This window comes from Hypoxylon fragiforme, assembly GCF_022984875.1.
Source record: "Hypoxylon fragiforme strain CBS 206.31 chromosome Unknown GGS25scaffold_2, whole genome shotgun sequence".
Lineage (NCBI taxonomy): Eukaryota > Fungi > Ascomycota > Sordariomycetes > Xylariales > Hypoxylaceae > Hypoxylon > Hypoxylon fragiforme.
Genome location: NW_026054757.1, coordinates 3,077,014 through 3,104,899, shown reverse-complemented (window position 1 = coordinate 3,104,899; position 27,886 = coordinate 3,077,014). Strand labels below are relative to the sequence as shown.

General features: G+C 48.5%; 9 protein-coding genes across 9 annotated transcripts; 6 read left to right on the top strand and 3 right to left on the bottom strand.

Annotated features, from left to right (window-relative positions):
• Nucleotides 1-760: 760 nt before the first annotated feature.
• On the top strand, nucleotides 761-1,870 carry GGS25DRAFT_518525 (Tautomerase/MIF; the record flags this gene model as incomplete). Its single annotated transcript, XM_049263555.1, has 3 exons — nucleotides 761-1,117; nucleotides 1,174-1,578; nucleotides 1,643-1,870. 3 exons carry the CDS (start codon nucleotides 761-763, stop codon nucleotides 1,868-1,870), a joined length of 990 nt encoding a protein of 329 aa, XP_049120403.1.
• A 2,949-nt stretch (nucleotides 1,871-4,819) lies between these two features.
• Nucleotides 4,820-6,622, top strand: GGS25DRAFT_137739 (GTP-binding protein GTR2). The gene is made up of 3 exons (XM_049256286.1): nucleotides 4,820-5,395; nucleotides 5,449-5,550; nucleotides 5,608-6,622. The coding sequence occupies exons 1-3, from the start codon at nucleotides 5,175-5,177 to the stop codon at nucleotides 6,461-6,463; spliced, it is 1,179 nt and encodes a 392-aa protein (XP_049120402.1). The 5' UTR covers nucleotides 4,820-5,174; the 3' UTR covers nucleotides 6,464-6,622.
• Nucleotides 6,623-8,489: 1,867 nt separating this feature from the next.
• Nucleotides 8,490-10,573, top strand: GGS25DRAFT_477298 (EF-hand). The gene is made up of 4 exons (XM_049259840.1): nucleotides 8,490-8,911; nucleotides 9,011-9,449; nucleotides 9,617-10,138; nucleotides 10,267-10,573. The coding sequence occupies exons 1-3, from the start codon at nucleotides 8,909-8,911 to the stop codon at nucleotides 10,030-10,032; spliced, it is 858 nt and encodes a 285-aa protein (XP_049120401.1). The 5' UTR covers nucleotides 8,490-8,908; the 3' UTR covers nucleotides 10,033-10,138; nucleotides 10,267-10,573.
• Nucleotides 10,574-13,698: 3,125 nt separating this feature from the next.
• On the top strand, nucleotides 13,699-15,878 carry GGS25DRAFT_518523 (uncharacterized protein; the record flags this gene model as incomplete). The annotated part of the gene is made up of 3 exons (XM_049263554.1): nucleotides 13,699-14,374; nucleotides 14,434-15,595; nucleotides 15,650-15,878. The coding sequence occupies 3 exons, from the start codon at nucleotides 13,699-13,701 to the stop codon at nucleotides 15,876-15,878; spliced, it is 2,067 nt and encodes a 688-aa protein (XP_049120400.1).
• Nucleotides 15,853-16,592, bottom strand: GGS25DRAFT_137603 (uncharacterized protein). The gene has a single exon (XM_049256284.1). The coding sequence runs from the start codon at nucleotides 16,462-16,464 to the stop codon at nucleotides 16,084-16,086; it is 381 nt and encodes a 126-aa protein (XP_049120399.1). The 5' UTR covers nucleotides 16,465-16,592; the 3' UTR covers nucleotides 15,853-16,083.
• A 290-nt stretch (nucleotides 16,593-16,882) lies between these two features.
• GGS25DRAFT_529373 (uncharacterized protein) lies at nucleotides 16,883-19,654 on the top strand. Its single transcript, XM_049265279.1, has one exon. The coding sequence runs from the start codon at nucleotides 17,372-17,374 to the stop codon at nucleotides 19,379-19,381; it is 2,010 nt and encodes a 669-aa protein (XP_049120398.1). The 5' UTR covers nucleotides 16,883-17,371; the 3' UTR covers nucleotides 19,382-19,654.
• A 228-nt stretch (nucleotides 19,655-19,882) lies between these two features.
• On the bottom strand, nucleotides 19,883-22,112 carry GGS25DRAFT_137478 (MBOAT, membrane-bound O-acyltransferase family-domain-containing protein). The gene is made up of 4 exons (XM_049256283.1): nucleotides 21,469-22,112; nucleotides 21,369-21,409; nucleotides 20,307-21,318; nucleotides 19,883-20,204 (listed from the first exon to the last, which is right to left on the bottom strand). The coding sequence occupies exons 1-4, from the start codon at nucleotides 21,749-21,751 to the stop codon at nucleotides 19,969-19,971; spliced, it is 1,572 nt and encodes a 523-aa protein (XP_049120397.1). The 5' UTR covers nucleotides 21,752-22,112; the 3' UTR covers nucleotides 19,883-19,968.
• A 737-nt stretch (nucleotides 22,113-22,849) lies between these two features.
• GGS25DRAFT_137455 (WD40-repeat-containing domain protein) lies at nucleotides 22,850-25,880 on the top strand. Its single transcript, XM_049256282.1, has 2 exons — nucleotides 22,850-23,557; nucleotides 23,625-25,880. Exons 1-2 carry the CDS (start codon nucleotides 23,480-23,482, stop codon nucleotides 25,254-25,256), a joined length of 1,710 nt encoding a protein of 569 aa, XP_049120396.1. The 5' UTR covers nucleotides 22,850-23,479; the 3' UTR covers nucleotides 25,257-25,880.
• Nucleotides 25,841-27,759, bottom strand: GGS25DRAFT_477276 (uncharacterized protein). Its single transcript, XM_049259839.1, has one exon. The coding sequence runs from the start codon at nucleotides 27,548-27,550 to the stop codon at nucleotides 26,504-26,506; it is 1,047 nt and encodes a 348-aa protein (XP_049120395.1). The 5' UTR covers nucleotides 27,551-27,759; the 3' UTR covers nucleotides 25,841-26,503.
• Between the last annotated feature and the right edge of the window lie 127 nt (nucleotides 27,760-27,886).

Sequence of the window (27,886 nt, the reverse complement as noted above, 5' to 3'; positions counted from 1 at the left end):
AAACAGTACTGACATAAACTCGACCGGGTTTCCCATCGCCACCGGACTTATAATTCGGTCAAGATTGAACTCATCTGAACTTGACTTGGTTAACTACTTACACAGTACCTAAATAGGTAAACTCGGCCTTTTTCCCCCTTTATAATTCTGCTGTACTTTTCTGTTTCTATGCTTCTTACATCTGCTTCCAAGATTGAAGGCTTCCAAGGTTCTCAATCTGGAATACTTATAAGACAAACACTGCAAACACTCCAATACTCCAACCAACAATCCAATCATCCCACCCACTTACACACCCACTTCAGGATTACTCTGCCATCAAATAAGAGCTAAGACAATTCTACGGCCAACCACTCCCTTTATGTCATATTAAACCTAGGAGGTCTGCGCCCACGATCCATTCCGGGTTGACAAACTAGAGATAACGTCTATATCAAGACTAACCCCCTTGCCCAAAACGGAGAGGCTTGTCCCCACGTCTTATACTGCTTACCACCAATACGAGTACCACATGCCTTAGGTTCATGCAAGACAGTTGCTTCGACGGCTGACAAGCTACCCTCATTACCTGGATAGGTAGCTAAACCTGCCAAAGAGACAAAGGGAGCCAAAGGGAGCCAAAGGGACTTAGAAGGCCCAGAATCGCTTACATTATCATTATCACTGCCTACACTACTTACGCTTGACCCGACGAATTGAGAGACTGCTAGTACTGGGTATTCATTCGTGTTTATTAACGGGCCTTAATACTTGTGCAGCTATGGCTCGCCCAGACTCCTTGCCTACTAGGCTTCCTCGTATAAGCACACCCTCCTCCACGGGTTATCACAATTCATCTACTGTTTCTACCACATTTTCTGCCCAACGAAACCTCAATTCTTCACGGCCGTCAAAAGCACATATAGTTGAAGGTAACAAAATGATGCGCAATATTGATCGCCCCCCGCCCGGTGATCCGATGACGACCCGCAAGTCTCAATTACACCCGGACCTCAGCAAAAAGAGAAGCGCCTACTTCGAGAGTGAATTTGCAGCGACCAACCGAGATCCAGATCCGGTCAAGGCTCGTGTACAAAACGAAGCCATTGTCATGGCCGATTTGAGAACGAATGTCATCGTGAGTTATTACATCCAGTACGCCTTCATGATAGCGTACTTAATATGGTGTTATAGATCAAGGACGAGTTCTCTTTTATAACGGATCTTTCATACCACCTATCCAACAGATATCAAAGGCCGATATCTTCCATTGTCATCAACGTAAATCATGGTTGCTGTATGATGTTTGGAGGAACCTTCGATCCGGCATACACCTTGACAATACACGCACTTCCCTGTTTGGTCCAGCCGACCACCAACAAGAGGAATGCGGCACTCATTCAACGGCATGTCCAAGAGACATTAGGAGTTATCAAATCTAGGGGCTACGTGCGTTTTGTCGCTACCCCTGAAGAAAATGTCGCCATCGGAGGCAAGACCGTTGCTGCCGAAATCGATGAATCAAGTAATGCCATGATCGAGGACAAGCCTGCCGAGACTAGAAAGCACGCCAAGTCAAATAAAAGAATTGGCGTCAAGGTATTTTCCTCTTTCTTTTCACTTGGCCCGGAGTATCAAGGGCCGTTAGCTTACATTGTTGTAGTCTTTTGGTGGGTTTAGGTCAGCTTCTATGACAGAGCTTGCCAAGGTTCCTACGCCGCCACCAAGTATCTCGGACGAGACTACACCCATCACAACAATTCCGGAAGTACCTCCCACACCGCCCGAAGACGACAGGTTGGGCGAATTAGTGGAGCAGAAACCGGTGAAGACGGCGCCGCGCCGCAGAAGTCTCCGATTTAGCCTCTTTAGTGGAAAGGCAGTGGCCTGATAGAAACGCCATGAACGGCCAAGACCATTTGAAGGCTGAACTTGAAACATTTCTTTTTTACCATTCCACAACCCCGGTCTCAAAAAGTAGATGGTAACGTAGCTTCTCACTATGGAACCATGCGGAACTTAAGTCGGCATACGTTGCATTGCATCACCCGGGGAAGCAATGCGCTGGAGTTGAGGGAACAAGCATTTATCCCATTCTGTCGGACATGATATTATGGCTATCCTTTATATGCTCACGTGATGAGCAACGACTGTGTATGATTGATTGAGCCATGAGCTAGGATATGTAGGTATTGTACCTAGGATGGCGGTTCAAGGTCTATTGGAGGGGGGGCATTCTGGAGCAACATACCGAATTGAATCACCATAATATCAGGGTCGCTTATGTTTGCATAAGATGGGAGGGATCCAAAATCGACAGGTAATCCATCTTACCAAGAGACCAACAGTTTTGGCGTATGGTGAAGAGTACTTGAGGATGAAGTCGCTGCTGTATCCGCCGTATTGCACTACTTACAACAGAGTAGGTAGCTACCTAGGTAGGTAGTCAGAAAACCCGGCTTGATACCTTTGACGCGATGTGCTTATCAAAGCATCAAGCAGCTTCTACTTGCAAGTACCCCATGATTGTAGCGTCCATGTTTGACGCTACTAGCCTAGGTTCGGGGATAGTGAATGGAAGAGCCGTGGAGCTCTCATGACGACTGAGAGCCTCATCTGAGCTCCGAACGGTACAAGCTACATACCTAGGTACGTAAATATACTAGGTATGTTACATATCTAAAAATGAGGCTTGTTGCGTAATATTCAACACGCGGCAATGCCTATTCCCGAGGTCGCTATCATTGTCCGTTACTGATCGAGTTTCGTATATGAAAGTATTCCAAAGTTCTTAGCTCATCCTAAGACGTGTTTTGATTGAGGTGATTTAAACCAGGCGCAAGTTGCGACAGCGCGTATGTCCGAGTACAAGTTGCAAGTCGTACTCGTTGATGAAATCGTGAGATCGCGCGCAAGGGGGGGAGACATAAATGCCCGATAATATTGAAGGAACATTGAAGGCTATTGATGAGATGAGCTGACATACATCCAGAATGATGAATATGTACTGGATAGTACTACTAGGTATGTATGTGTATGTGTATGTGTATGTGTATGTGTATGTAGCCTACATGTAATATGCACATTGATCGCAGTACATACATACTTAGTTATGTAGTACAATGCCACTATGCAAAAATAAAATATAAAATATCAATATTACGTAGGTACCTACATGCTTGACAGCTGAAGTGGCAGGGATTTAAAGTTATCCGCAGCTGGCAGAACACCAATCCGCAGCTGATTTTAACTTCTTTGCTCCACAGTCCACCGTTGAAGATGCCGATCGCCATCTGGTTCTTAGCTCAACTTTCAATTAACTACTTCGTTCATTGCTTGGTGGTCTTTTATGGCTCGTTTTAATTCCATATAATTCCATATTAACAAACATTGACCTCCCCGTCTCCTCGTATACCGCAATAAATTTTTATCTTTTTCTTTCTTATTTCAAGAAAAAATACATATCTAATTTACCGGGATTTGCCAAGAATCAATTGGCGCAACATTGTGTTCAATTAATTCCATCGATCTCGGAATTGGGCTGTGTCACTTCAATCTTGAATCCAAAGTCCGTCCGACATTGGATTGCTACCTCTGCCTACCTGCCTGCCTACCTACTACTATCTTAGTATCTAGGTGGTGACAAAGCAGAGCTGAACTGATTTGAATTTGAACCTGAATTGGAGGAAAAGAGACTATTACATCTACATACTCTCTACCGAAATCACTTGTCGACGCCGTGCACCTTCGCTTGTGAGATTCTTTGCCGCTATTTATTACTACCACTAAGACGGACCAGAGCACTGCATAGCAATACGCCCAAATCATTCACAGCTCAGCTTCGTATTGGTGCAACGGCTCCAGGTGAGTCAGCCCGCGCCAGACAGTTGGCTCTGGTCAAGCGACTTCATTCGTCGCCGTATTGAAAGCTGACTCAGAAATCCTCATCTCACAGGCCAGAGCACCACTCTAGCCGAGCACAACGTCCTCTCCTCGTCAATCATAATAGGGGAAACCTCACTCAACCCTCCCTTTTTTCTCTTTCTCGTCCATGTCGCCGGGGGTGAGGGGTGGAATAGGGCCGTGGCGAGTTTGATTACCTAGTACCCATAACTAGTACCCAGCGTAACGGAAAGATCCCGGGGATTTTTCTACTTACCTAGGATATCTGGAGGTAGTTACTACTAGTAGTGATACTTTTATTATCATGGAGGTGAGACATTGACTTGCCTTTTTTCTTTCCCTTTTCCTTCAACTCTTTTCTAACTATTTCCTTGAATGTTGCTTATGAATCAAAATTCCGTTTGAGCTGGTATATTGCTCAGTGGCACACAAAATACTGCCCTGTATCATCGCCGACATCTTTTGTTTTTCGGAAGGTGACCAAAAGTCCGTTGATAGCATACGGATACACTTTGAGCTGGTTAGAATATTTGCCGCCGCTGTTATACATAACACTTGCTTTTCTGTCTTCTCCCCTGGCATGCTGCCTCTGATACGCTGTCACCCTGTGTATGTGCCTAGTTGGTCATATCAGTTCTAGATACAGTATCATCGCTCTCATTTTTATTTTTATTTTCCTATCAGGCAGACGTCAACTACAGGTCCGAGCTTCTCGCCAACGGAGATTGTCATGATTTGATTACCATTCACCCGAGCTCCCCTGAGCGGAACCCCCGAGTCGTTTGATTTGTGCGACGGTGAGATCAGCAATGAAATCATCCCGCCCCCTTCTTACAGCTCATTAAGAGCTGTATGCCCTGTTTTTAACCAGCCGCGTATCCCAGACCCGTGGCCATTTCCCGTTGTGAGATTTGATATTCTGCCCGGTCAACTTCGTCTATCTGCAGCCACCCAGTCGTTGCAATATTAGAGACCTACGATCTTATATTCGTCTACCCGATACCGTGGATTCGGCAACCTCGTTTGCAAGTTGTCTCGCTCGCTTCTGCTCATCGTCGCGTGTACAAATTAAGAAGCAGACTCTCCGGCGGTGTTGAAATACACCGTCAAGAACAATCAGAACGACCCCTTACATCCAGGCAGTGATGAACCAGGGACGGTTATTGTATTCACATAAGGAGCACGCCTGCTCCAACTTACCCGATCCTTGATGTATCTAGGCCTAATATTTCTTATTGACAAGCGTCCTCTTACGCAACTCTATTTCTCATCTCTTAGTCCTTATTGTTGCCATGTCTTCTCGGCTTCGCGGCGTGGATACTTTCGATCTTGAGGATGATCAAGAACAGCTACATGGGACACCATCTTGTCCCTCTAGCCCAGCACAGCAAGCTCTAACACGTGTGTATCAACAGGACCAAAGGCAACGTAAAAATGGCCAAAGAGCGCCTGAGCAACTCATGGACCTGTCAACGAAAGGGAAGCCTCGGTTGCTCTTGATGGGACAGAGAAGGTATGTCGGTCATTGTAGGTAAGATATGAGATAGCAGAACTAATTCATCATAGGAGTGGCAAGTCGTCAATATCTAGTGTGGTATTTCATAAGTTGCCCCCTAGCGAGACGCTATTTCTCGAATCCACAGCTCGCATCCAGAAGGATACTATGCCGTGAGTACTCCCCAAGGCAATGCCAATCTTGGGTCTTTTCTGACCTGAATCCGAAAGTTCTTTCATGGATTTCCAAGTGTGGGATTTTCCTGGCCAAATTGATATCTTTGACAACCCAACTTTTGACATCGACGCTATGTTTGGTGAAATTGGAGCTTTGATTTGGGTCATTGATGCTCAGGATGATTACCTAGAGGCTGTAGCACGGTTGAACATTACAATACTAAACCTCCAGCGAACGTACCCAAACATCAAGATTGAAGTCTTCATTCATAAAGTGGACGGCTTATCAGACGACTATAAGCTGGATATACAACGGGATATCACAATACGAATCCAAGACGAACTTTCGGACCACGGTTTCGAGAACGCTCCCGTCACGTTCCACTTGACAAGCATCTATAACCATAGCATCTTCGAAGCGTTTAGTAAGGTCATCCAGAAGCTCATCCCTCGACTAGGAATACTTGAAGCGATGCTTACGAACCTGTGCCGAACATGCCGCTTCGAGAAGGCGTATCTCTTTGATGTTTTGTCCAAGATATACATTGCCACTGACAGTGAGCCGGCGGACATGGCAAGTTACGAGATCTGTTCCGATTACATCGACGTCATAATAGACGTCACGGAAGTCTATGGTAGCTGGCCTCGAAGCCAGAGGTATCGCGAAGGTCTAGAGGGGGCCCCGTGGAACCAGAAGATAGAAGACCAGGTCGCGTCGGTCTCCGCCGAGAGCTGTATGGTGCTGAGCGATGGGAACAAACCCATAATTCTACGCGAGGTTGATAAGTACCTCGCGTTGGTAGCCATCATGAAGGAAGATAGCTACGATAAAATGCCGCTGGTGAATATGAATGTTGAGGTTGTCGTGCAAGGAGTGAAGGAGTTTTTTGAGATCACGAAGCCCAAATAGGTGGTAATCCAACCCTTTCTATCTAAGGATGAGGGGTATGGTTTGACGGGGCATGGCTTGGTGTAGAATGAGTTTAATGGCTAGAACTGATGAGGTGGTGATCAACACAAACGTTGCAAAGCAGTCTCGGGCTGGATTATCCTACTGTGACTGTCTGGTGTTCGCATTACCTGGTAGTGATCCTCAGCTAAATCACACACTGTGAGGTCTGGATGATCTATAGTTCAGCATGTGTACGACACTGCTTACTACATAGGATGTGTAAAGGGTCTGGGGAGGTGATGCTTCACATATATCCACCATGGATCGTCGTCAGGCATGGGAACGAATAGCCCAACCTCGGGTACTTACCTAGCCTTTGTCATGCCGTCCGTGTCTTCCCCGTATGTACTCTACTGCACGGCAGTAGCGTTGACTCCTGTAGGTACCTACGAAGCAGACCTACACGTAAGCCACTTTGCAGAAAAGAGGCCCCTTGAGAGAGATCCTTGGGCTACCTACTTGTATCTTACGTCCCCGGTTTTACGTATAGGTACCTAGGTTAGATAGGTACTCGACCACTCAGGGTTCGATCTGGCCTATGTACGTGGTTCTTCGTCTATGTCTGGGTAGGGATCTAGTAGTAGGCAACTACTATGAGAATAATGCTTCGAGTCTCGTGAAGTAGTAGCTATGGACAGCCTGATCATATCGCTACGCAATAGATCTCATAATGCTTCTTGCAGACTTGAGTTTCCTACATGCATACTTACATACCTACCTACCTATGTATGTATGTAGATCTAAAGGTACCTACTTATATCCACGATGCTACGGCGTGGGGGGGACGAGTGTCTGGTCTGGTCTGGTCTGGTCTGTACACTGATGATGACGTGCATCCAGAACGGCACCATTTTGCCCCTTCTCTTCGAGGCGCCGTTCGCACCTAGGTAGGCACCTAGGTCAGACAGCTGTTGTATGATATACCTAGGAGTGTACTGGATATGGCGTCTTTGTACTTTTTTGGGCTTGTTAGAACTCGTTGGGTATAGCACATGCTGTTGTTTGTAGCTAGTAGCTATAGACCTACCCAGTGTACGTATGTAGGTACAATACGTTTGCCGATCGCGGCAGAATCTAGTCTGAGTTCATGTACATATATTATATCCCAGTTATGGATAACGAGTTATTCCTATCTAAGCGCCAGTGGCTGGAATCACTGCAATCCTATTCCTACACTAAGGCACATAACATACATACATAGTTATACGACGGACTAGTTAACTAACATAAAAAACGACCACCGTTCTTCGGACCTCCTATTCGATCGATTTCAAGTGACGTTGCTGCCGGGACGGGCCGGCCGATGGACGCATTCAAGTGGCGTTTTTTTTTTCCTTTTTCCTTTTTCTTTCTTGGTGTTCAAATTAAGATTGACCTAGGCATGCAGTGGTCTAGAACGCCCACGTAGAGTTTTAATAGTTTTATACGTTCATATGTAACTACATAGGGATGCATGGTATTATTGCACAGGACCTTTGGGAGGGGATAGGGGGGGGGGGGGGCTTGATTTAGGGCTTGGAGGATCTTGGGGCGTTGGTTGGTGGTGGCGGTTTGATGTTCACCAGCCTCCTTTTTATAACTATGTATGTACATACTTAGTAGTTACCCAGGTATTCATCCATTGATCTCAAGCCCTTTTTGGGTTTTTTTATTTTCCCGAAGGCTTGGAAATACACTACACTAGTAGTTAACTATTTTGAAGCTAAAAGACGTCACACACATCACTAACTGTACCGTAATGCTAGGTTTTATGGATGGGTAGCCGTAATTTCTGATGGGGCAGTTTTCCTCTGAAAAGTTTCAATGTTGGTGTTGGAACATGCGGTATCTGAGTTCAAGTTACTAGGTAACTAGTTAGTTATGTATGTACCTACTAACCTAACCTAAGGTTAGGTAATTATGTGATGCATGTGACGGTTCCTGGTGGTTTCCTACTACGCCGTAGTGTACAATACATAGGGAGTCTACAGTAGTACATAACTACAGCATACATCCCTGACCAGTGCCCACTATTTGTGACGTTGTAAGACCATATCTAGTAGGTGGGGGCACCTGGTTGCTCCGCAACGGTTCTTTGCAACCAATACAATCCAAGATACATCAATAATTAAGCTTAGAACCAAGACATCACACCTAAGGTAAAGACGTGAAGCCAACATTGAACGCGATTATCCTGTACTTACGCCTCTCTCAAGTCCCCTTTTCCATTCTCTTTTACGATATTATTCTCCGAATACAATCACAAACATCGAACCCGGTTTTTTCCATTTTCCCAAAGCCAAACGTGACTTGACTTGGGATTCACCGATTTTCCTAACGAACCATATTCTTTCGAAAATCGTTTCTACTTTATTTTGATCATTAGGATCTGAGACAAGCCCTCGGGTAATCTTGGTCGCGACAATGGTGAGTAATGAAAAACCCACTTGGCAGCGGAGCTCCCTGCATCGATCATCTCTCTGTCATGATACTTGATTGGAACGAAAAAGTTCTGACCGTACGTAGGCCACGCCAGCGGGATATAAGCCATCACCTCTTGGTTACGGCTCTCCTCGAAGTTCCCCTTTCCGTCGCCCCGGCTCCCCTGCATCGCCGTCAACACCTAAATACACCACTCCCACGACCTCGCCCACCAAGTCCAGCGCCGTGCACACTGCCTCTACTCCCTCCAGATTCGCTGCCACCGTAGAGTCGCCCACGAGCGATTCCGATAGTCAGACGCCCCGCGGGTTGAGCCAGACCGCCGATATGGCACCATACCGATCCCTCGCTTCCCCCGCCCACATATCGTCAGCCAGGTCCCCACCGCCGTTGCAAGGGAACGCCCTCTCCCAGCTACAGCCGGCGCAGGTCAGAGTGCTCAGAGATGGATTCCAGATCTTGGATAGAGACAGTGACGGAGTCGTGAATAAAGAGGACGTCGCAGACATGCTCAACCAGTTAGGTAAGCAAACCATGCCATACAAACCCATACCATACCATACCATACTATACCCTATTATTCTATACCATATGACGGGGTCTCTCGTCTACGTTACACCAAACAAATCACGATGGATGAGATGATAATGAAAGTAACCAACCAAACTAACCATACTCACCACAAAACAGGCCTCCCCTCCAAGCCCTCCGACGTCTCGCAATTCTTCCCCGCCTCGGGGCCTTACACGACAACGCTAGCCGTATTCCTCAACTCGATCGCATCAACACTGACGGCGATGTCGCCGCCAGCGGAGCTGCTGTCGGCGTTCGCGGCGTTCGACGAGGACGACAGCGGGCAGGTGGACCTGATGGAGCTGCGGGACGCGCTGCTGCACACGGCGGCGGAGCCCGGAGAGCGCGCGCTGACGCCGAGCGAGGTCGACAAGATCATGGGCGGCTTCAGCGGCCGCCGCGCGTTCAGCAAGAGCATGGCGGGCGGGCTTGGTCGCCGTGGAGAGGTGTTTCGATACCAGGAGTTCGTCAACTCGATCGTCGGGGGCAATGGGTCGTCGGAGCCGAGCTCGAATGAAAGTTCGGAGGGGTGAAGGATAGGGATTGTGGATGCGGATGCCCATGTGTACCTATGTGGGGGTGTATGTCGTGTATGAGTATGAGTATGAAGTCTGATGATGAGTACGACTAGTCTATGGGGCAGGTATCAAGAAAGGAGTCAGTCAGTCAGTAGGTGAAAGAGAGGATAATTAGTATATTATTATGGGGGTATAGGGAGAGAGAGAGGGGCGTGGGTATGATGAAATCGCATTCATCCCACCTTGGAGATCAAAAGTGATGGCCCTTCTGTTGTTCTTGTGTTTCAGGACCTACGGTGTATGTAAGGTGAACTGGTGAAGAAAACACACACAAGTCCCTGCATGAGATTACAGCCTTGGGAGTGGGAACTAGACATAAAGTGTCACGGTGGTTGAATGAATATGGAAGTGCCTTAATTATGTAGCCAATGAAGTATTCGATGTTGTATGGATATAAAGAATAATACACATTACGTAATTAACAGTCTGGTATATGCATATGAATGTATCATAGTATAGATTTATGTACATATATGTATGTATGTACATAGGACTGTTCAAGGTATATGGTATAGTAAGATGTGATTAATGATTTAATCTAGTTATGTATGGTATTATACATACATCCAAGTTAGTACGACGTACACTAATAGGTAAGGAAGGGTCCAACACCGGGGAGAAATGTGGCCTGGCGCCGGTTTGCTGTACTATGTCGTACAAACAACGTTATCGGGACCCCTGAATTCAGGTACTGTACCTGACTGAACTTTGCGAACTTTGCAATCAATCATTGATGAAGATATCAATGGCACCTGCCACATGCACGTGCGTTTGATTGGATTGCATATTAACTAATAAAGTTAAAAGTAAATAACATTGAATATTAATGAAAGTATCAATGATATAATACGGCGTAGGGTACATATGTAGGCTAATAGGCATTGTACCTAGATATGAACAACATTGATTGAACCCAAAGAAACCCCAACAAATCACGCGGTGTGCCATGTGGTTGCTAACCATAAATCTGATATTTATGTACCAGTGTAGCGTCAAAGAGCGGGCTGGATAGTTGAAACACATCCACTTTCTGCCACACTGCGGGAACAATAGGGACAAGAAGGGACAAGAGGGATAAGAGGGATAAGACTCGGTTACAGTCACAACTTGGCATCCTTGGCGCGCCCAGCCTGCTGCATGCTGCTATGACATGACTGTTATGACTGCCATGACAGCATCGGTCCCGCTGGTCCAAGCGCCCAGATACCTGCGACTCTTACATCAGACTTCAGACATGTATGTACCCTTCCCCATGGAAGCTTCGAGAATCGGTGGGATAGAAAGGGGTCCATTGGCTGGAGAAGGGGTGGGCTAGGCTGTTTGGTTGCAGGGACTGCATGCCGCCCTCGGAACGATCCTTGCTACCCCTGTTCATCTTTTCATCTCGGCTTGCCAGGATGGAGGACTCCGCGCACACAGTATCAACGAGCCCACTACCACTACGTACATACATATCATGCAATCAATGATTGAATGATATCAATCTAGGTTAGTTACATGTACTGTACAGTAGGTTGAATGGGATTCTTGTTGGATGGAAGAGATACGAGGCTAGGAAATAGAAAAGATAAAGAGGGAGGGATAGTATAGAGAGTGTGAGAGACAGAGACAGGAAGGGAGGATAGAGTGCTAACCTAGTCTGAAGAAACAACAAATAGTTACATACAAACAAGCATTATTATCAGAGCACAACGCAGTGTTCAGCCTTTTCTTATTACGAGATGGACAAGAAGATTGGCCTGACAGCCTGGTATGATGTTACATGAACAAGCGTTACGGGAATATATAACCATTCAGAATACCGCACTTATGCTGTAGCCGCTAAAGACTTGTAAACAAAACCAGGTTTCTGGATTGGCCATTGGTTAACCGAACATAGAGGCACACTGAATCATATGAATACGGGAAGGATGTTAGATAAATACTATGTAGATGGGCAAATTATAATAATAGTTACCCAGGCAATGGTGGTGTTAGTGATAGTGATGGCGATGGTGATGGTTAAAAAGTGGTGAGAGCTAGAAATTATAGTGGGCAGTATTATAGAGCAACGTTGAATGCCCAGATGGTTTTTACGGTATTAGAGATCAAAGTTGTCCAGGGTATGGGATTATGGATAGGTAGGTAAGGTACCTAGGTAAGGTACCTAGGTAAGGTACCTAGGTAAGGTACCTAGTTGAGGGGGGGCTGGACAATGACGGCGGCGACGGAAAGAAAGCCTAGCAGCTAAAAATGCCTTATTAAGTTCTAACCCTAGGCATTTCAACGTTGCCGTATCGTACCTACCTACCCAGGCTACCCAGGCTGCCAGCCAGGTAGACACTACTATGTAAGCAGGTATTCTGTACACACTTTACAGGCCATGGCCAATGCATTCAATTACATTGACCCGCTCTATGACCAAGTACTCGGGACTTCTGGCAACTTGGATCATTGATCTCTGGGGGTTTTCCAAATAACTACACATGCATACGTACTTCGTACATATGCACCCATTTCACAAAATTTCAAAAATCAAATCCCAGCCTGATGATTTTATTCCTCATTTAACAGACAAAACCCGTGAAATTTATCTGTTTTTGTGCATACCTAGTTGGCTGTTGCACCGCCGTCTTATTCTCTATATACGGATAGTAGTGTCTGTGTATGCCAATGCAATAAGGCAACAGGCTGATAAATCCGTTACCTCACTGCATACCTAGTACCTACCGTTGTACTTCACATACTACTAGTACTACCTCTACCCTCTACTACCTGCTGTCATCTTTCACGCACTTCTTGAATTTGAACTTAAACCATCTTCTTTTTTAGTTCGCTTGCCTTTCACAAACGCTTCTTAAGGTTGCATCCTTTTTTCCCTTTATTTCCCTTTACTCGCGCCGTTCCTCTTCCATAACGGCCTTCTTTTAGTACTACTTCGAATTATCTGGGGCCGTCCTACTTAACCTACTCCCTACCTAAGTAGGCCAGTCAACCATTGAGCGCTCAGGTTCAAGGTTCTCCCAAGCTTAACTTATAACCTTTTCGCGACCACCTGGATACCTATTAAGTTAATTGGGCTTTTAAATCAGCAATCACATTGAATACCAGACGGACGACATTTTCGTTTTGTATTCTGCGACGCATTTGAATCTGTTTGCTATTCAAAAGAAAAGCTGGCAGGACAAACTATTTTACAAGTTCGGCGTCCTTCGCAGTGTAAGTGCGATCCCTCCCCCCCCCCAATGGCGCGTCACCGCAAAGCTACAGTACCAGACCTTTTTCAATCCAAAAAAAAATATTTTATTTTATTTTTCCACTTTCTACATCTGGCACGCCGAACCTTCGCTATTAAACATAAACCTTAGCGGCATTGGCGCAACACTTGTCTTTTATTCTTTATGAATCTCACTAATTTTTTTTTCTTTCGCACTAGGATTAACCGGGATCCAGCACCCAGCAGAAGGTTGTCGAAGGGGCGTTTGAAGCGGAAAGGTTCTATTAATTGCCTGCGCCTTAGGTAATACATGAGGAGTGGGAACCTTTGAATACGTACCGCACCGCCTATTGGATTGCATTTTGACCCAAGTTTTTTTTTTCTTCTTAAAAAAGGAAGAAAAAAAAAAGATACTTGTATTCCAAATGAAGGGTATATTCAACTCCAAAAAATCACCCAAAAAGACTTCAGGCGAGACTAGTACCGAATCTCACCGTAGTCCTCACCACCACCAGCCGCATCTCTCACAAGAGAAGTTACAACCACAAACCCCTCGGTCGCAGTCAACCTCGCCTGTTAAGCCTTCGTCCAGCTCTTCAAAGTCGCCGACTAAAAAAACGTTACGCCCCGCATCACCCAGCACGCGGGAGCAGCCTAAACCGCGAAGCTCTCGCACCCACGCGAAACATTCCACCGAGCAAGGCTCTTCTCGTCGTAGCAAGATTGACCCCAACACACATCCTCTCAACTTGCCTCCCGAGGAGATAAAGCGGCTTTCTGCCCAGTATAACATGAGCAACCGAAACTCGGTCGACAAGATGGATGTCGATAAAGACACCTCCGTCCCCCCCACCTCACCACCTCCTGTGCAAACCCAGGCTTCTTTCACCGTCCCAATCAGCACACCCCCACCTACCAACGGTGTCAAGAATGGAGCAAGTGACGATTCCGAGGGTCCCGTCCCGGCTCCACCGCCTCATCGGTCTAACCCTTCCAGTCCGGTTCCAACTGATGCCGAAGCCGCCGAGGCGCATAAGGCGGACGGTAACAGATTCTTCAAGCAGAAGGATTACTCGCGGGCCATTGCCGAATACACCAGTGGTATGGTTTTGTAATATTGATTACTAAGGATAGTTCTTGAAAGCTGACATAATCTCTAGCCATCCAACTTATGCCAGACGAGCCTACGTATCTTAGCAACCGGGCCGCCGCTTACATGTCCGATGGCCGTTTCGAATCCGCATTAGAGGATTGCTCGCGAGCTGTTGATTTGGACCCCCACAATGCCAAATTTCTCTTGCGTTTGGCTCGAATCTACACTAGTCTTGGCCGCCCCGATGAAGCCATGACCACTTTCGGTCGAATTCAACCTCCCGCCTCTGCGAAGGACATGGCTGCCGCTAAGGAGATGCAGCATCACATGAGAGCGGCCCAGGATGCCCTTGACCGTGGCACTAGTGGTTCTATGGTTCTACATGCTTTGGACCAAGCCGAAAAGTTGCTCGGACCCGGTGCAGGCAAACCCCGAAAGTGGCAACTGATGAGGGGAAATGCTTATCTTAAGATGGGTGGCATTAATGCATTGGGCGAGGCACAGAACGTGGCCATGGCTCTTCTTAGATACAATAGCCAGGACCCCGAGGCGTTGGTGTTGAGAGGACGTGCCCTATATGCACAGGGAGAAAACGATAAAGCCATTCAGCACTTCCGAAAAGCCCTAAGCTGTGACCCCGATTTCAAAGATGCCGTCAAGTGGCTTCGAACAGTCCAGAAATTGGATAGAATGAAGGAGGAAGGCAATTCCGACTACAAGGCCGGGCGATGGCAAGCAGCATTTGACAAGTACTCGTCTGCTCTGGAGGTAGATCCCGCCAACCGAGGAACGAACTCGAAGTTGTACCAAAACAGAGCCCTCTGCCGGCTTAAGCTGAAGCAGTTCAACGAGGCTATTGCCGACTGTGAGCAAGCCATTGCGCTGGATTCGAGTTACACCAAGGCCAGAAAGACCAAGGCCAATGCACTGGGCCAAGCAGAACGGTGGGAGGATGCGGTTCGTGAATGGAAGGCGATTCAAGAGATCGACCCCGAGGATCGATCCATACTCAAGGAAATACGAAAGGCCGAGTTAGAGCTCAAGAAGAGCCAGCGCAAGGATTATTATAAAATTCTTGGTATTGGCAAAGATGCGGATGAGACGGCCATCAAGAAGGCATACCGTAAACTTGCCATTATTCACCACCCAGACAAGAACCCCAACGACGAGGAGGCCGCCGAACGTTTCAAGGACATTGGTGAAGCTTACGAAACCTTGAGCGATCCACAGTATGTACCTCCTTATATAAAATGATAGATTCTGCTTGGACTGACGTATCGCAGGAAACGTGCTCGTTATGACAGTGGTGATGACCTTATTGACCCTGCTGACATGTTCGGCGGTGGAGGTGGCATGGGAGGAGGTATGGCCGGTGGTATCGATCCCGAGATCTTATTCAGCATGATGAACGGCGGCGGATCTTTTGGAGGCTCCCAAGGCTTCGGTGGTGGTGGCGGCTTCGGAGGCCGCACACGAGCCCAGGGCTTCCCAGGCGGATTCCACTTCGGTTGACAATCCAAGTCTGATGATGAAGATGATGCTGAAGATGGCTCCTACTATGATGGAGACTCTAGCTCGGGGAGAGAGCAAGCACCTCGGAACGAGTTTGAGCACAGGTCTTCCCGCAATGCGGCCCTAGACGCCACTATTACCCGATTTCGCTGGTCTCTGTTGGTGATGGCTATAGCATTTGTGTGCTTACCACTAGAACTAGCAGTTACACTGCTTGTTCTGTATATGTGCGCAGTGCTGACAAAGTCATCAGGGGTGGTATGAGTGATTTGTAACGAAGACCTGCGAGATTATGGATAGATGCTTCATCATTGGCGGCGTTAGGGAGGGATGGACATTGATCCGATTTGTGTAGTAGTCTCTCAAGATTATTGGGGACTGGCAACGACAGGGCATTCACAAAGGATCGAGCAAAGGCTCTGCTTGTTACAAAAAGAGAGAGAACTAATGCTAGACATTTCCGACGACAGATGGATGCATTCACTTGTTTATGATGATACTTCATACTACTCTTTATAGAGTGTAAATAAATCCCCACGATCAACAGGAGTATTAGGCGATATAAGAGCAGTGAAGTGAAATACATGTTGTCTTATCTGTCAACTGAAGTCTGATGCTCTCTACCCTATGTAGTACCTAACCTAGGTAGATACATAAAAAGTCACGTAGTACGATATGTAGGTGGTGGCTTGTACTCCTTTCATCCTTTCAGCCCTATGGTAACAAAATGGTTGTATTGTCATTTGTTGCAATGCTCTGAGGTTAGATGGTGATACTTAGAAGTTGTGTATTTATGTAAATTTGTATGTGATATCATACCTACATCATTAGTACTAGTAGCATCCCTGTAAGCCGGTACCTGTAACCGAGCCAGGGCCCAGGGGAGGTTTGGGGGGGAAATGGTAGGCGGCTTTGGAGGGGGGACCGGCAGGTGGTACTAAAATAGAATAGGCCATTAATAGGCCATTACCTCTTTAAGACCTAACTGCCCACCTCTTTTCCACATGTGATACCCCAGACCGGGATAAGTAACCACTGCGTTACTTGAACTATCGTAGTAAATTAGTGCCCATTTGCATACCTGCCAACTACAATTCGTACCTGTCCTTCTAACCTAATTTCTTCCTTTACATCTTGACTGCATACCATCTGCTGGGTAGAAGATGTAACTTTCGCTCGTTTATTTGCTTCTTATTTTTCTCCTTCTTGAGAGTTAGTTAGTTATTATCTATTACAATTTATGTAGTATAGGAGTATAGGTTATACCGAACATCCCGAATCAAGGAGCCAATTCAAGTCCGAGCTATTCGACGCGCGGCTATTCCATCCGAACCTCCGCCGCACCATTCACATTTACCAACCATACCTGCCAACCTACCTGCCAACCTACCTGCCAACCTACCTGCCTTGAATGAAGGCGAATCACCACCACCACTCATACCCAACTCGCCCCTACCTCCTCCTCCTCCTCCTCCACGATATCCTCCGAAACAATGGCACGCTCCCGCTTCCTCTCGCGCCTCCTCCCCTTTAGCCCGTCAGCGACCCCGCTGCAGGCCGCGACCTACCTCCTCGGCATCGCCCTCTTCAGCATCTCCTTCCTCGTCTTCCTGAACTCGGCCATCTCCTTCGTGATCACGGACCTGCTGGGCGTGAAGACGGGCGTCGGCGACATCGTCGGCACCCTCGGCTTCGTCGACGAGCTCGTCGCCCTCGTCGCCTGCCCCGTCTGGGGCCTCGTCAGCGACCGCCTCGGCGTAAGATGGGTCGCGGTTATCGGGTACGCTATCATCGCTGTTAGCCTGTTCGGGTTCGTGCAGGCGCGCGATGTGTACCCGAGCTTGGTGCTCGCGCGCATTGGGTTCGCGCTTGGTGCGACGGCGGCCGCGACGATGGTCACGGCGATCTTGCCCGTGCTTACCGGGGGTGGTGGCGCGGGCGAGGAAGGGGAGGATGAGGAGGGGGAGGGGGAGCAGAGGGAAAGGGATAGGGATGCGCTTAGTGTGCGGAGTGCAAGAGCGAGCAGCGGTACTGGTACTGGTAGTGAAAGTGTGAGCGAAAATGAGAGCTCGCGCCCCAAGTCGAATCATAATCCGAGGAGTAGCCTGGCTTTGAGCCTGGAGAGCGATGCCACGATTACTCCGGAGCGGTTCACTACCATAGAGCGCAATCTCAGGAGTAGCGATGGTTCGGAAGATTCGTCCGACGCATATGGTAGCGTGGAAGGCAGAAGCGGTAGACCATCTGCTCTAGCTGGATACGTGGGCTTGTTCACAGGTTGCGGTGCTCTGGTCGCACTCGTCCTCTTTCTGCCGCTGCCGGCGCAGTTCTCCAAAAAGGACGGCGTGACGCCCGCGGAGGCCATTACACATAGCTTCTACGTTGTCGGTTCTGTTGCGCTCGTCGTAGCCATCTTTGTCTTCTTCGGTCTACGGGGCTTGAAAGGTGAAGAAGGGAAGGGGTGGCGCATGCTCCTCGGTCTCCGCCTGCCGCTAGACGCGAGAATAGCTTATGATCACAACGCAGATGCGGCATCCTCATCCTCCTCTTCGCAGCAGACAGCCACTGGAAGAACCCAAGGTGGACCTCTCCCATACCATCGGCTACTACTGTCGTCGCTGCGCCTCGGTGCCACAGACCCGCACATCGCGCTCGGGTATCTCGGTGGTTTCGTTGCGCGCGCCAGTACTGTCGCTATCTCGCTATTCATCCCGTTATACATCAACGCCTTCTTCATCGGCAACGGATTCTGCCGCGGCTCGCCCAACGACCCGTCGCCCGAACTGAAAAAAGAGTGCCGCGCCGCGTACGTCCTAGCCTCGATCCTAACCGGCGTCGCACAGCTCGCCGCCCTGCTTTGCGCGCCACTATTCGGGTACATCAGCAGCCGAACTCAAAGGGGACGGGGCAGGGGCATCGGCGTGGACAAGCCGCTCGTCGTCGCCGCCCTGTTCGGCGTCGCGGGATACCTCGCGTTCCCGCACCTCGCGAGCCCGGAGTACCACGACGTCAACGGCCGCGGCGGAAGCCCCGCCGTGTTTTTGATCATGGTGCTCATCGGCATCAGCCAGATCGGCGCTATCGTCTGTAGTCTTGGCTCCCTCGGCCGCGGTGTGCTGGCTACCGAGGGGTTCGCCGCCTCCACCTCCTCCCTTTCCTCCTCCCTCAGGACCGAGGAAGACGAGGACGAAGGTAGGGGAAGGGCACGTGAAACCGACGCCTTACTAACAACCGCCGAAGTCGAATCCGGTGGTGCTAGCGGTGCACCCATCTCCCGCGTCCACCTCAAGGGCTCCATCGCAGGCGTATACTCGTGGTGCGGCGGCGCCGCTATCCTGCTGCTCACGAAGCTCGGCGGGTACTTGTTCGACGTTGCGGCTCCGGGCGCTCCGTTCTATATGATGGCGGCTTTTAACGCTGCTTTGCTTGTTGCGAGCTTGGGGATTGGGTTGGGGGGGCTGGGGTGGAGGGGAGGGGAGGGGAGGGAAGGTCAGAGGCTATAAGGAAATATTTCGAAAAGGGAAAAATTAAAAAAATGGAAATGGAAGTGGAGGTGTAGGTGTAGGATACCCATGCCCGTGTATATATAGATCTGGATATAGGTACCTGCGTAACCTAGAGAGAAGGTGGATATGGGTGTACTATCATACTACTATGTAGGTAGTGTTAAGGTATAGGCACGTAGGTAGGGTAGGTGCCGTGGTTAAGGGGGGAGATGATACGATACGAAATGAAATTATATATCATTCAACTAACCTAAATGAGTTATATGTACCGGTATGAATATACTAACTGACTTCCCTTAGGTAGGTAGGTAAATATCAATCTTTACGCACACCTCTGTCCTACACTTCTCTTCAGCTTGAGATAAGGATAGAAACTACAACAAATCAACAGTCACGCAGCCGCATTTCTTGAACCTCAAAATCGCTTTTTCTATCTACCTATTTATGCCTAAGATCGATCGCTAGGTAGCCGAGGTACTGATGCATAGATATTAATCGATCCAAAAGGAAAAAACACCACATCCAACCTCCTTTTATCCCATTTTCCCATATCCAAACACCAAGTCTTCCGGGGCAGCTGGGCACTAGCTCAGCGCTGCGGTGCGTGCTTGATTAATAGCCATCGTCTTCGCAACGGAGCCATACTTGGCCTGCCATGCGTAGAAGTAAACGAGAGCAGCAAAGGGCTGGCCGAGGACGGTGAAGGAGACCCAGAAAATGGAGTTGCCGATGAGATGGCCGTGGGGACCCGGCATCTTCTCGAAGAAGCGTGTGAACCAGATCAGGGGAATCTGAACAAGCATGCCCAAGAATGCAACGCCTATTTCATCTAGTAAGCAAACATCCTTCTGACAATCTTTAAGAAAGGTTGGGAGAAAATAAAAAAGGAGAGAAAGGAAAGGGGATGAGGGAAGACGCATACCAATTACATTCTTGGTCGGGATTCCGACGAGTAATTCATGCAGCACAGCTGAGACGAAAAATACAGCAATACTAGCCGACGGCATGCTCCAGCCCCTACTTATTAGGGGCGAGAAAATGTGCCTCTTCATAAATTGGTACACTGGCTTGTTCCACAGTCGCCAATATTCGCCTAACCCAGCCGAATTCCACCAGGCGTCATAAAATGAGCGATCACCAAAGCGCATGATTTCGGCCAAAGCGTTGAGAGCAGACTGAAACAAAGCAAAGAATCCGGCTAGCCATATGATGAGCGATATCGTGGATAGCTTCAAGAGCCGCTCAACAATCGACACTAAATCCAGATGGTCTATTTTGTCCAGGGAGTTCCATAAGACCGGGGCCGCGTATTGGGCGCTGCAATACCATATGAATACGCTCAAGCAAACCACCTCGCCGAGCCGCTTAAGGACGAACAACCATCTAGTAGGTCCCGATCGAGGATATATTGGCTGATAAACCAGCGTTGGCGCCCACCAGAAATATGTTATATTACTCATAGTGATATTTTGTGGATACGGGCACTGAGCATACAGGTCAGGGATGACGGCCAGCTCGCCTTTAACGGGGTGAAGATATGCATGGCGCAGGTCCCTGTTTGTCAACGCGTAGGAAATAACCTTCATGTAGACAATGATGACATGGAGTTCCGTTATGGTGCCGATGAGAGGGTGGTAGATATGGAAATACACGACCCAGCTATGTACGGCCAGGGCCAAAGTCGCATTGAACAGGTGAGCTTTCCGGATACGCCTCCAAGTCGATTCGAACTTGGCCTGCTGGTCCTCGGTTGGGCTCGATGATCCTCCCTTGTGTAGAGATTGAGCCCGCGATATCCGCGCTTGCTTGGCGGCATACCATTCGAACGAGTAGGCGATGAAGAGGTGACAGGGTACTAGAATATAGAGCAGAAAGCCGACTATGACGTCTTTTTGTCCGAAGTCGTGACACCCTAAGCATATCAAATTGCCATACTATCTGCAGTGTAAGCGCGTATCCGACATGATATCGGATCACTACCAACCTTTTGCATATTTTCTATCACCAAGCGCAAATTTCCCACCACTGAAAACCGTTAGCCCACGCTATTTGACATGTGCCATAACACAACGGCGGAATTATACCTAGGACAATGACCATCAAATTGCGAAACCCTATAAAGCTAGGAGGGGCACTAGTATCGTGGCTTAAGGTCGAAGGTCTCGATTGCGAATGGACGGCCGTAATATGCCTGTATTTTCTAAAAGCATATGTCGACTTCTCTTTATCTTTGGGTTCGCTCGTAGCTGGCACAGCAGCAGCAGCAGCAGCATTAGAACCTGTTGCGCCATCGGCTCGACGAAGGGATGCGGTGCCGGCGGGGGATTCGAGACTTGTAGTGGTGGCCGAGGTGTCCATGGCGTCCATGTTGAAAATAGGCCGTCGAGCTGAACGATTGTATTATCTCGGTGTACACAAAAACTGCATTGAAGATTTCCCCTATAGCCCTATTTCCCTCGAGAAGTGGGAGAGGAGTGTTGCAAGTATATCGAGAGCCAACAGCTACGTGACTATCAGCGAAGAGTCCCACAATGCTCAATGATCCTCCAGTAGGAAAGTCTCATATTGACAGCGCCACACTAGTACAGGTACGGTCCTGACCGCCAAGGATCAAGGAGGAATGACAACTAAGACATAAATATTATTGGAATCAACTTTCGAAGCCGATATAATATGCCTATACTAGGGAATGGCGAGAGGGAGTAGCACGTACGGAGTCTTATATCTAACCTACCTAGTACTAGGTAGGTACCTTATGCACCAGATGTATTCGAGCCTTTTTTCGAGGGAGGGGCAGATGTCATTTTCTGCTGCTATTACGACTGGTTCGTATTGATATCACAAATTGGATCAATTGGAAAGTGTTGAAGGTGTTATAAAAGTTTTAGAATTGGAAATCATAAAAATCATAAAGTGGTAGAGAGAAAAATGAACGAGAGTTAAATCTTAAGAGGGACATCAGACTTCTCGGCATACTAGGAAGTTAATAAAAGCGAACGGCGGTCCTTGCCGAACATACCTAGGTTAGATCCTGCCTACCAACCTACATACTATTCCGTACCTAAGGTTAGGTTAGTACAATACATCCTTATGACGGATGCAAGTAGACATCGCCATCATTGCATCAGAGACCCTGCCAAAAAGCCCTGTCGATCCTGGGTAGTTAGTGGGGATAGGAGAGCTCTGTTAAGTGGGCCGAGAGATGCAGACATTATTGGATATCTTGATATTGGATATCTTGAATGTTCACATACATACATTATCACATACATAACATGTGAAGATCCATCACGTATGCACATACGGAGTATACATCTGTGGCTTTACCTTAGCTTCAGCCTCAACCTTCCTGCAGGTTACCGAGCATGGGGCAGGTACGACTTGGAAATGGAATTGTGGCTAAAAGCTCCCTTGTCACTGTGCAATCAAATTACGCTATGTAACTAGGCACCTACATGTAGGGTACCTAGTAGTACTACCTAGTACCTACCTAACCTAGTAGTAGTACCCAGTACCTAGTACATAGTAGGTACTAGTTACAGCCCTGAGGCGTTCAATTCGGCGTTGTTGATTGTTGCCGCCTTTGACCTTTGACCTTCATTGATCTTTAATTCATCAACCACCTCTTGCCAAACAAGGGAAATTCTATTGATTAAGCAACAACAACCATTTAACCAACCCTTTCCAATCACACACGACTTCCATTTCCTACACGAATGTTGTGATAGTTTAAACTATGGCTTACGATCCACGTGGGGATCATGGCGCGCCAGGTGGAGGGTATGAGTCTGGCGGCTTTGCCAGGGCCAGAGGTCGACGTGAGTATTTTACTATTCTACTATTCTACTATCTTGCTATTCATTCATGGATTTTATACACATCATATATCTACAAGCCGTTATTGGTTTCGTGGAAGAATTATGATGCTATAGGAAGATATTTTCCATCTTCTAGTCTCTACCATGAGTATGATATATATATGCTGCCTCATTCTCATTCTCATTTTTATTATCCTTAATACACCAATAACTTGTCATTTATTAATGCTGGAATATAGGCCCGGTTACTGACTATGGTTCTACCCTCGCGCACTGGATGCGCAATCGTAAACCCCGATTCAAGGGGGGCTTCCAGGGTGAGGCTGAACGCCCAAGTGCGAGTTACATCGTTGATGTAAGTTAAAGAGCATCCATCGGCATGATAGTTGATAGTTCCATCAACTGTACTAAATAGCTTCTAGATGCTACCACCACTGGCAAGAGTCACCAACTCTGCTGACACTATTCCCACCAAACACCTTCATTCGTCTCTGAACAAGATCAAGCATCCGGTCAACGTTGTGCGCTGGACTCCAGAAGGTCGTCGCTTGTTAACGGCGTCAAGCAGTGGTGAATTTACACTCTGGAATGGTACTGGATTCAACTTCGAGACAATAATGCAAGCTCATGATGTCGCCATCCGTGCCTTGGCCTATTCCCACAGCGACGACTGGTTGATATCAGCCGACCATGATGGCATAATCAAATATTGGCAGCCAAACTTCAACAATGTTCAGGTGATACAGGGCCATAATGACCCTATCAGAGACTTGGCTTTCAGCCCTAACGACTCTAAATTCGTTACCGCATCTGACGATTCATCCCTCAAGATTTTCGACTTTGCTGGAGGTATTGCCGAATCGACTCTGCAGGGTCATGGCTGGGACGCAAAAAGCTGCGACTGGCACCCTACCAAGGGATTAATCGTTTCGGGATCTAAGGACCACCTTGTCAAGCTTTGGGATCCTCGGACTCAAAGATGTTTAACCACACTTCACGGCCACAAGAACACCATTACCAAAACAGTATTCGAGCGTGTAATGGGTTGGTGCCTGGCAACATCAGCACGAGATCAGACGGCAAGAATATTCGATATACGAATGATGCGAGATATCTGTCTTCTGAGAGGGCATGAGAAGGATATCTCTACCGTGGCCTGGCATCCTATCCACTCGAATCTACTAAGCACTGGTGGTAGCGAAGGATCCTTGTTTCATTATCTATTAGATGAACCTAACACGCCAGCTGGCCAAGCCATTAGCACGGCGGTCTACGAAAGTCCAGACCCAGTAACAGCACCCGCGCAATCTATATACCCAACACACAAACTGCCCTATGCCCATGACTTTGCCATCTGGTCTTTGGACTGGCACCCCTTGGGCCACATCTTAGCATCGGGCTCGAACGACCGCATCACAAGATTCTGGTCTCGGGGCCGGCCTGGCGAGACGGATATCTTTCGGGATAGATACCACATTGGCGAAGCAGCTGCAGAAGCGCAGGGCACCTGGGACCGACGTGGTGGCCGTCGTCAACGGCAAGAAGAAGAAGAACAAGAACTTGAAGATGAAATGGAAGGCCTGGTCGATCAGAAAATGCCACTCAGACAGCCCGGACTCACCTTCCCCGGACTTCCAGGACTTTCTTTGCCCGCTAACGGCGTCCCTCCCCCACCTCCCATCCCAGGTGTTACTGCTCCTCCAACGCTCAATGCCGCGCCACCCCCTCTGCCGTTCCCGATTCCTGGTGCTCCGCCGCCACTGCCCGGTGGCCTAGATCCTAGTAACCCAGCCGACTTAGCCAAGATAGCGGAGATGATGCAGAAAGCCGGTCTACCTCCTCCACCTCCTCCGGGCATGATGCCGCCTGGATTTGCTCCGCCCCCCAATTTTACCATGCCACTAGGATTTCCGCCACCCCCGCCCCCCGTCCTCCCCCCTGGAGGCGCGGATATGCAGGACGGCAGCAACGGTCGAAGAAGAGCACCTCTTCCGAGTCAAGAAGAGAGTTTGCGAATGGAACAGAAGAAGGGGAATTACACTCGAGTGCGTTAAGTCCCCTCAGACTCTACTGCTTCTCAACTCCATCTGCATCCGACCACGCCGTCCTCTTGCGGTCAAAATCCTAGCCTAGAGGGACCAGATAGTCCCGGACAAGCGAGAACAGGGGCTTTTCCAGTCGAGCGAGTTTACCGCGGTCGCCGCTAGTACCCAGGCTCCGAATTGTCCACTCGATCGCGTGGAAGGGGAAGACATTGATCAAAGTATCCGAAGACTAAGCCGAGAAGGCGGGATCTGGTATGCAAAAGCGATTCCCTATTTAGGTCAGGGAACAATATGGGCGTAGTACCTAGTGTGCATACACTAGCAGCCTCGTCATGGGAATGATGAGTTTTGGTGCGGATGATGCTCCTTAGCAAAGAGGGCAGATACCCCAAAGGCGTTTAAGGCGTTCTCCTGGGACAAAAGTTACCTAGGTAGTTGATAGCTATGTGCCTATCTAGGCAGATAGATAGATAGATAGGTGTGGGCATGAGTTTTCTAAGATACGAACGGACGAACGGATGCTACTTCTATGTAGTTGTGTTTGCAATATATGTTTCCAGACAACGCTTGAACTTGCACTGATTTACTTTGATATCCATCTTCTTGGTACTCATACGTGGCATCTGCCTTAGTAGTATCTAACACTAGTAGGTATGTATTGTATTAAGCATCCAATATATCCACCGTGTACCAATAAATACAAGAATACCTGAATAGCATATAACTACATGTATGTATATGATATTGAGTTCCATATGCAAATGCAAGGCGTATGTCCCTATGTATATATATATATATCATCTATTCATATCAGCTCAGCATGATTAGCCCCCCTTTCCCACCCTTGAGTATGTATTCGCCGTAACCCCCTATATGCAGTATCCCGTGTATGTGATCGGCATGTTTAGGCCAGATGGCTTATAAAGCAAAGTTATGTACGTATGGTATGTATATGTCTATCGATGATTCGTCCTTTAGATACCGTGGTAGGTAGGTAGGTAGGTAGGGATCTAGATGGCAGAAATGGTTTTTTTAGCATCTATCATTCCTCTAGAATTTTAGGGTGTTCTTTCTTTCTTTCTTTTCTTTTCTTTCTCTCTAGCTTACATACATTTTTATCGCGAGGAACATTGAATTGGCTACCTGTAGGTTAAAAGCACCTGACCGACCGGCTGGGCCAGCACCGAGAAGTGGACGTAACCGACTTGGTTGTACTACTGTACGTGTCCTCCTCCAACGTTGCAAACTAAAGCGGCTTAGCGCTTCTCCGGCTTGGCAAAGGCCTTTTGCCGGTCCGCGTATTCGCGAATAACCAGCGCGCAAGTGGTATCAGTGCAGAGGCGCTTGCGGCGCTGAGGCGGGAGCTTAGCGGCGAACTCGAGGCCGCTGGCGCGCTCGACGGCCTCGATGGGGACCTCGAAGTCGGCGAGGGGCTTCTCGTTGGGGATGCGGGCGTTGGGGAGGACGAAGGCGCCGATGGCGACGTTGCCGCCGGCGCGGCCGTCCTCGGCGAAGATGACCTTGTAGAAGTGCGTGGGCACGGCGACGTTGGGCGGGTTGCCGATCACCTCGTACCGCACGTACCACTTGTTGTCGGCCGGGTCGCGCTTCGGCAGGTACAGGGGGCCGGTGACGATGCGCACGCTCGGGTACCGCCTCGTGAGGCCGCGGCAGAAGTCCTCGAAGTGCGCCCAGTAGTCCCGGTTGAAGCCCTCGCCGACCTGCGGGCACATGTTGGACAGGTAGAAGGTCTCGTTCATCGCCGTCTGGCTCCACTTGGCGTCGGCGGCGGGGACTTGGTGCCCGCGGTCGTAGCCGGAGCGGAAGTAGTCCTTTAGGTGCGCGCGGAACTTGTCAGGGACCCCTTCGTCTTCTATGAAGACGCTGTGCTTGCGGTCGCCGTCGCGCAGGGCTAGAGAGGCGGGGGTGATGTGCTCGACGACCCAGTGGGGGTTGCGCAGGCGTCGGTCGTAGGAGGAGACCAGGGCTTGCCGGGTTGCGACATCGGCGATGGGACCTGGGAAGCCATATTCGAAAAGGCCAGAGGGGTCTACAGGACCTAGAACTGGGGGAGCCGAGGTCGAGTAACCGGTCTGGATTGCTTCTTGGTTGGGGGTGAAGATTTGCTTGGCGGGAATAGGTATCGGTGTCGGGGCAGTTGGTAAATTGGAGGTGGTGTTACTGGTAGATATAGAATCGATCTTGCGTTCGGATTGGGATCTTAGGGAGTACATGGTGGCTGTTATAGCAGCGCCGGCTCCAGCACTTGCGGCTGCGATGACGGCTAACGTGGTTTTGGACATGATGGGCCAAGAAGAAGACTCCCTATAATGGGAGCTTGGCTACAAATTGTAGGCTTCTTATATGAGGATTATGAAGATTATGAGGAATAAGAAGGTCAGGAGGTAGGAGGTAGGTAGGTTGTATGAGCAATATGCGGCTCACGAGGGGGGTGTTACATATGCCCTCGTGGTGGTTCGGCGTGCAGGGAATGTCTCAGATTCGGGTGTGAGGAAATTCCGAATATATTTTTAAATGACATAGTTAGGTTAGTTAGTTAGTACTCAAGCCCTATCGATAATACATGTCCATTGCTGCAAGGTACAATTACGCACAGACCAACCGTTTATTCTAGCTCA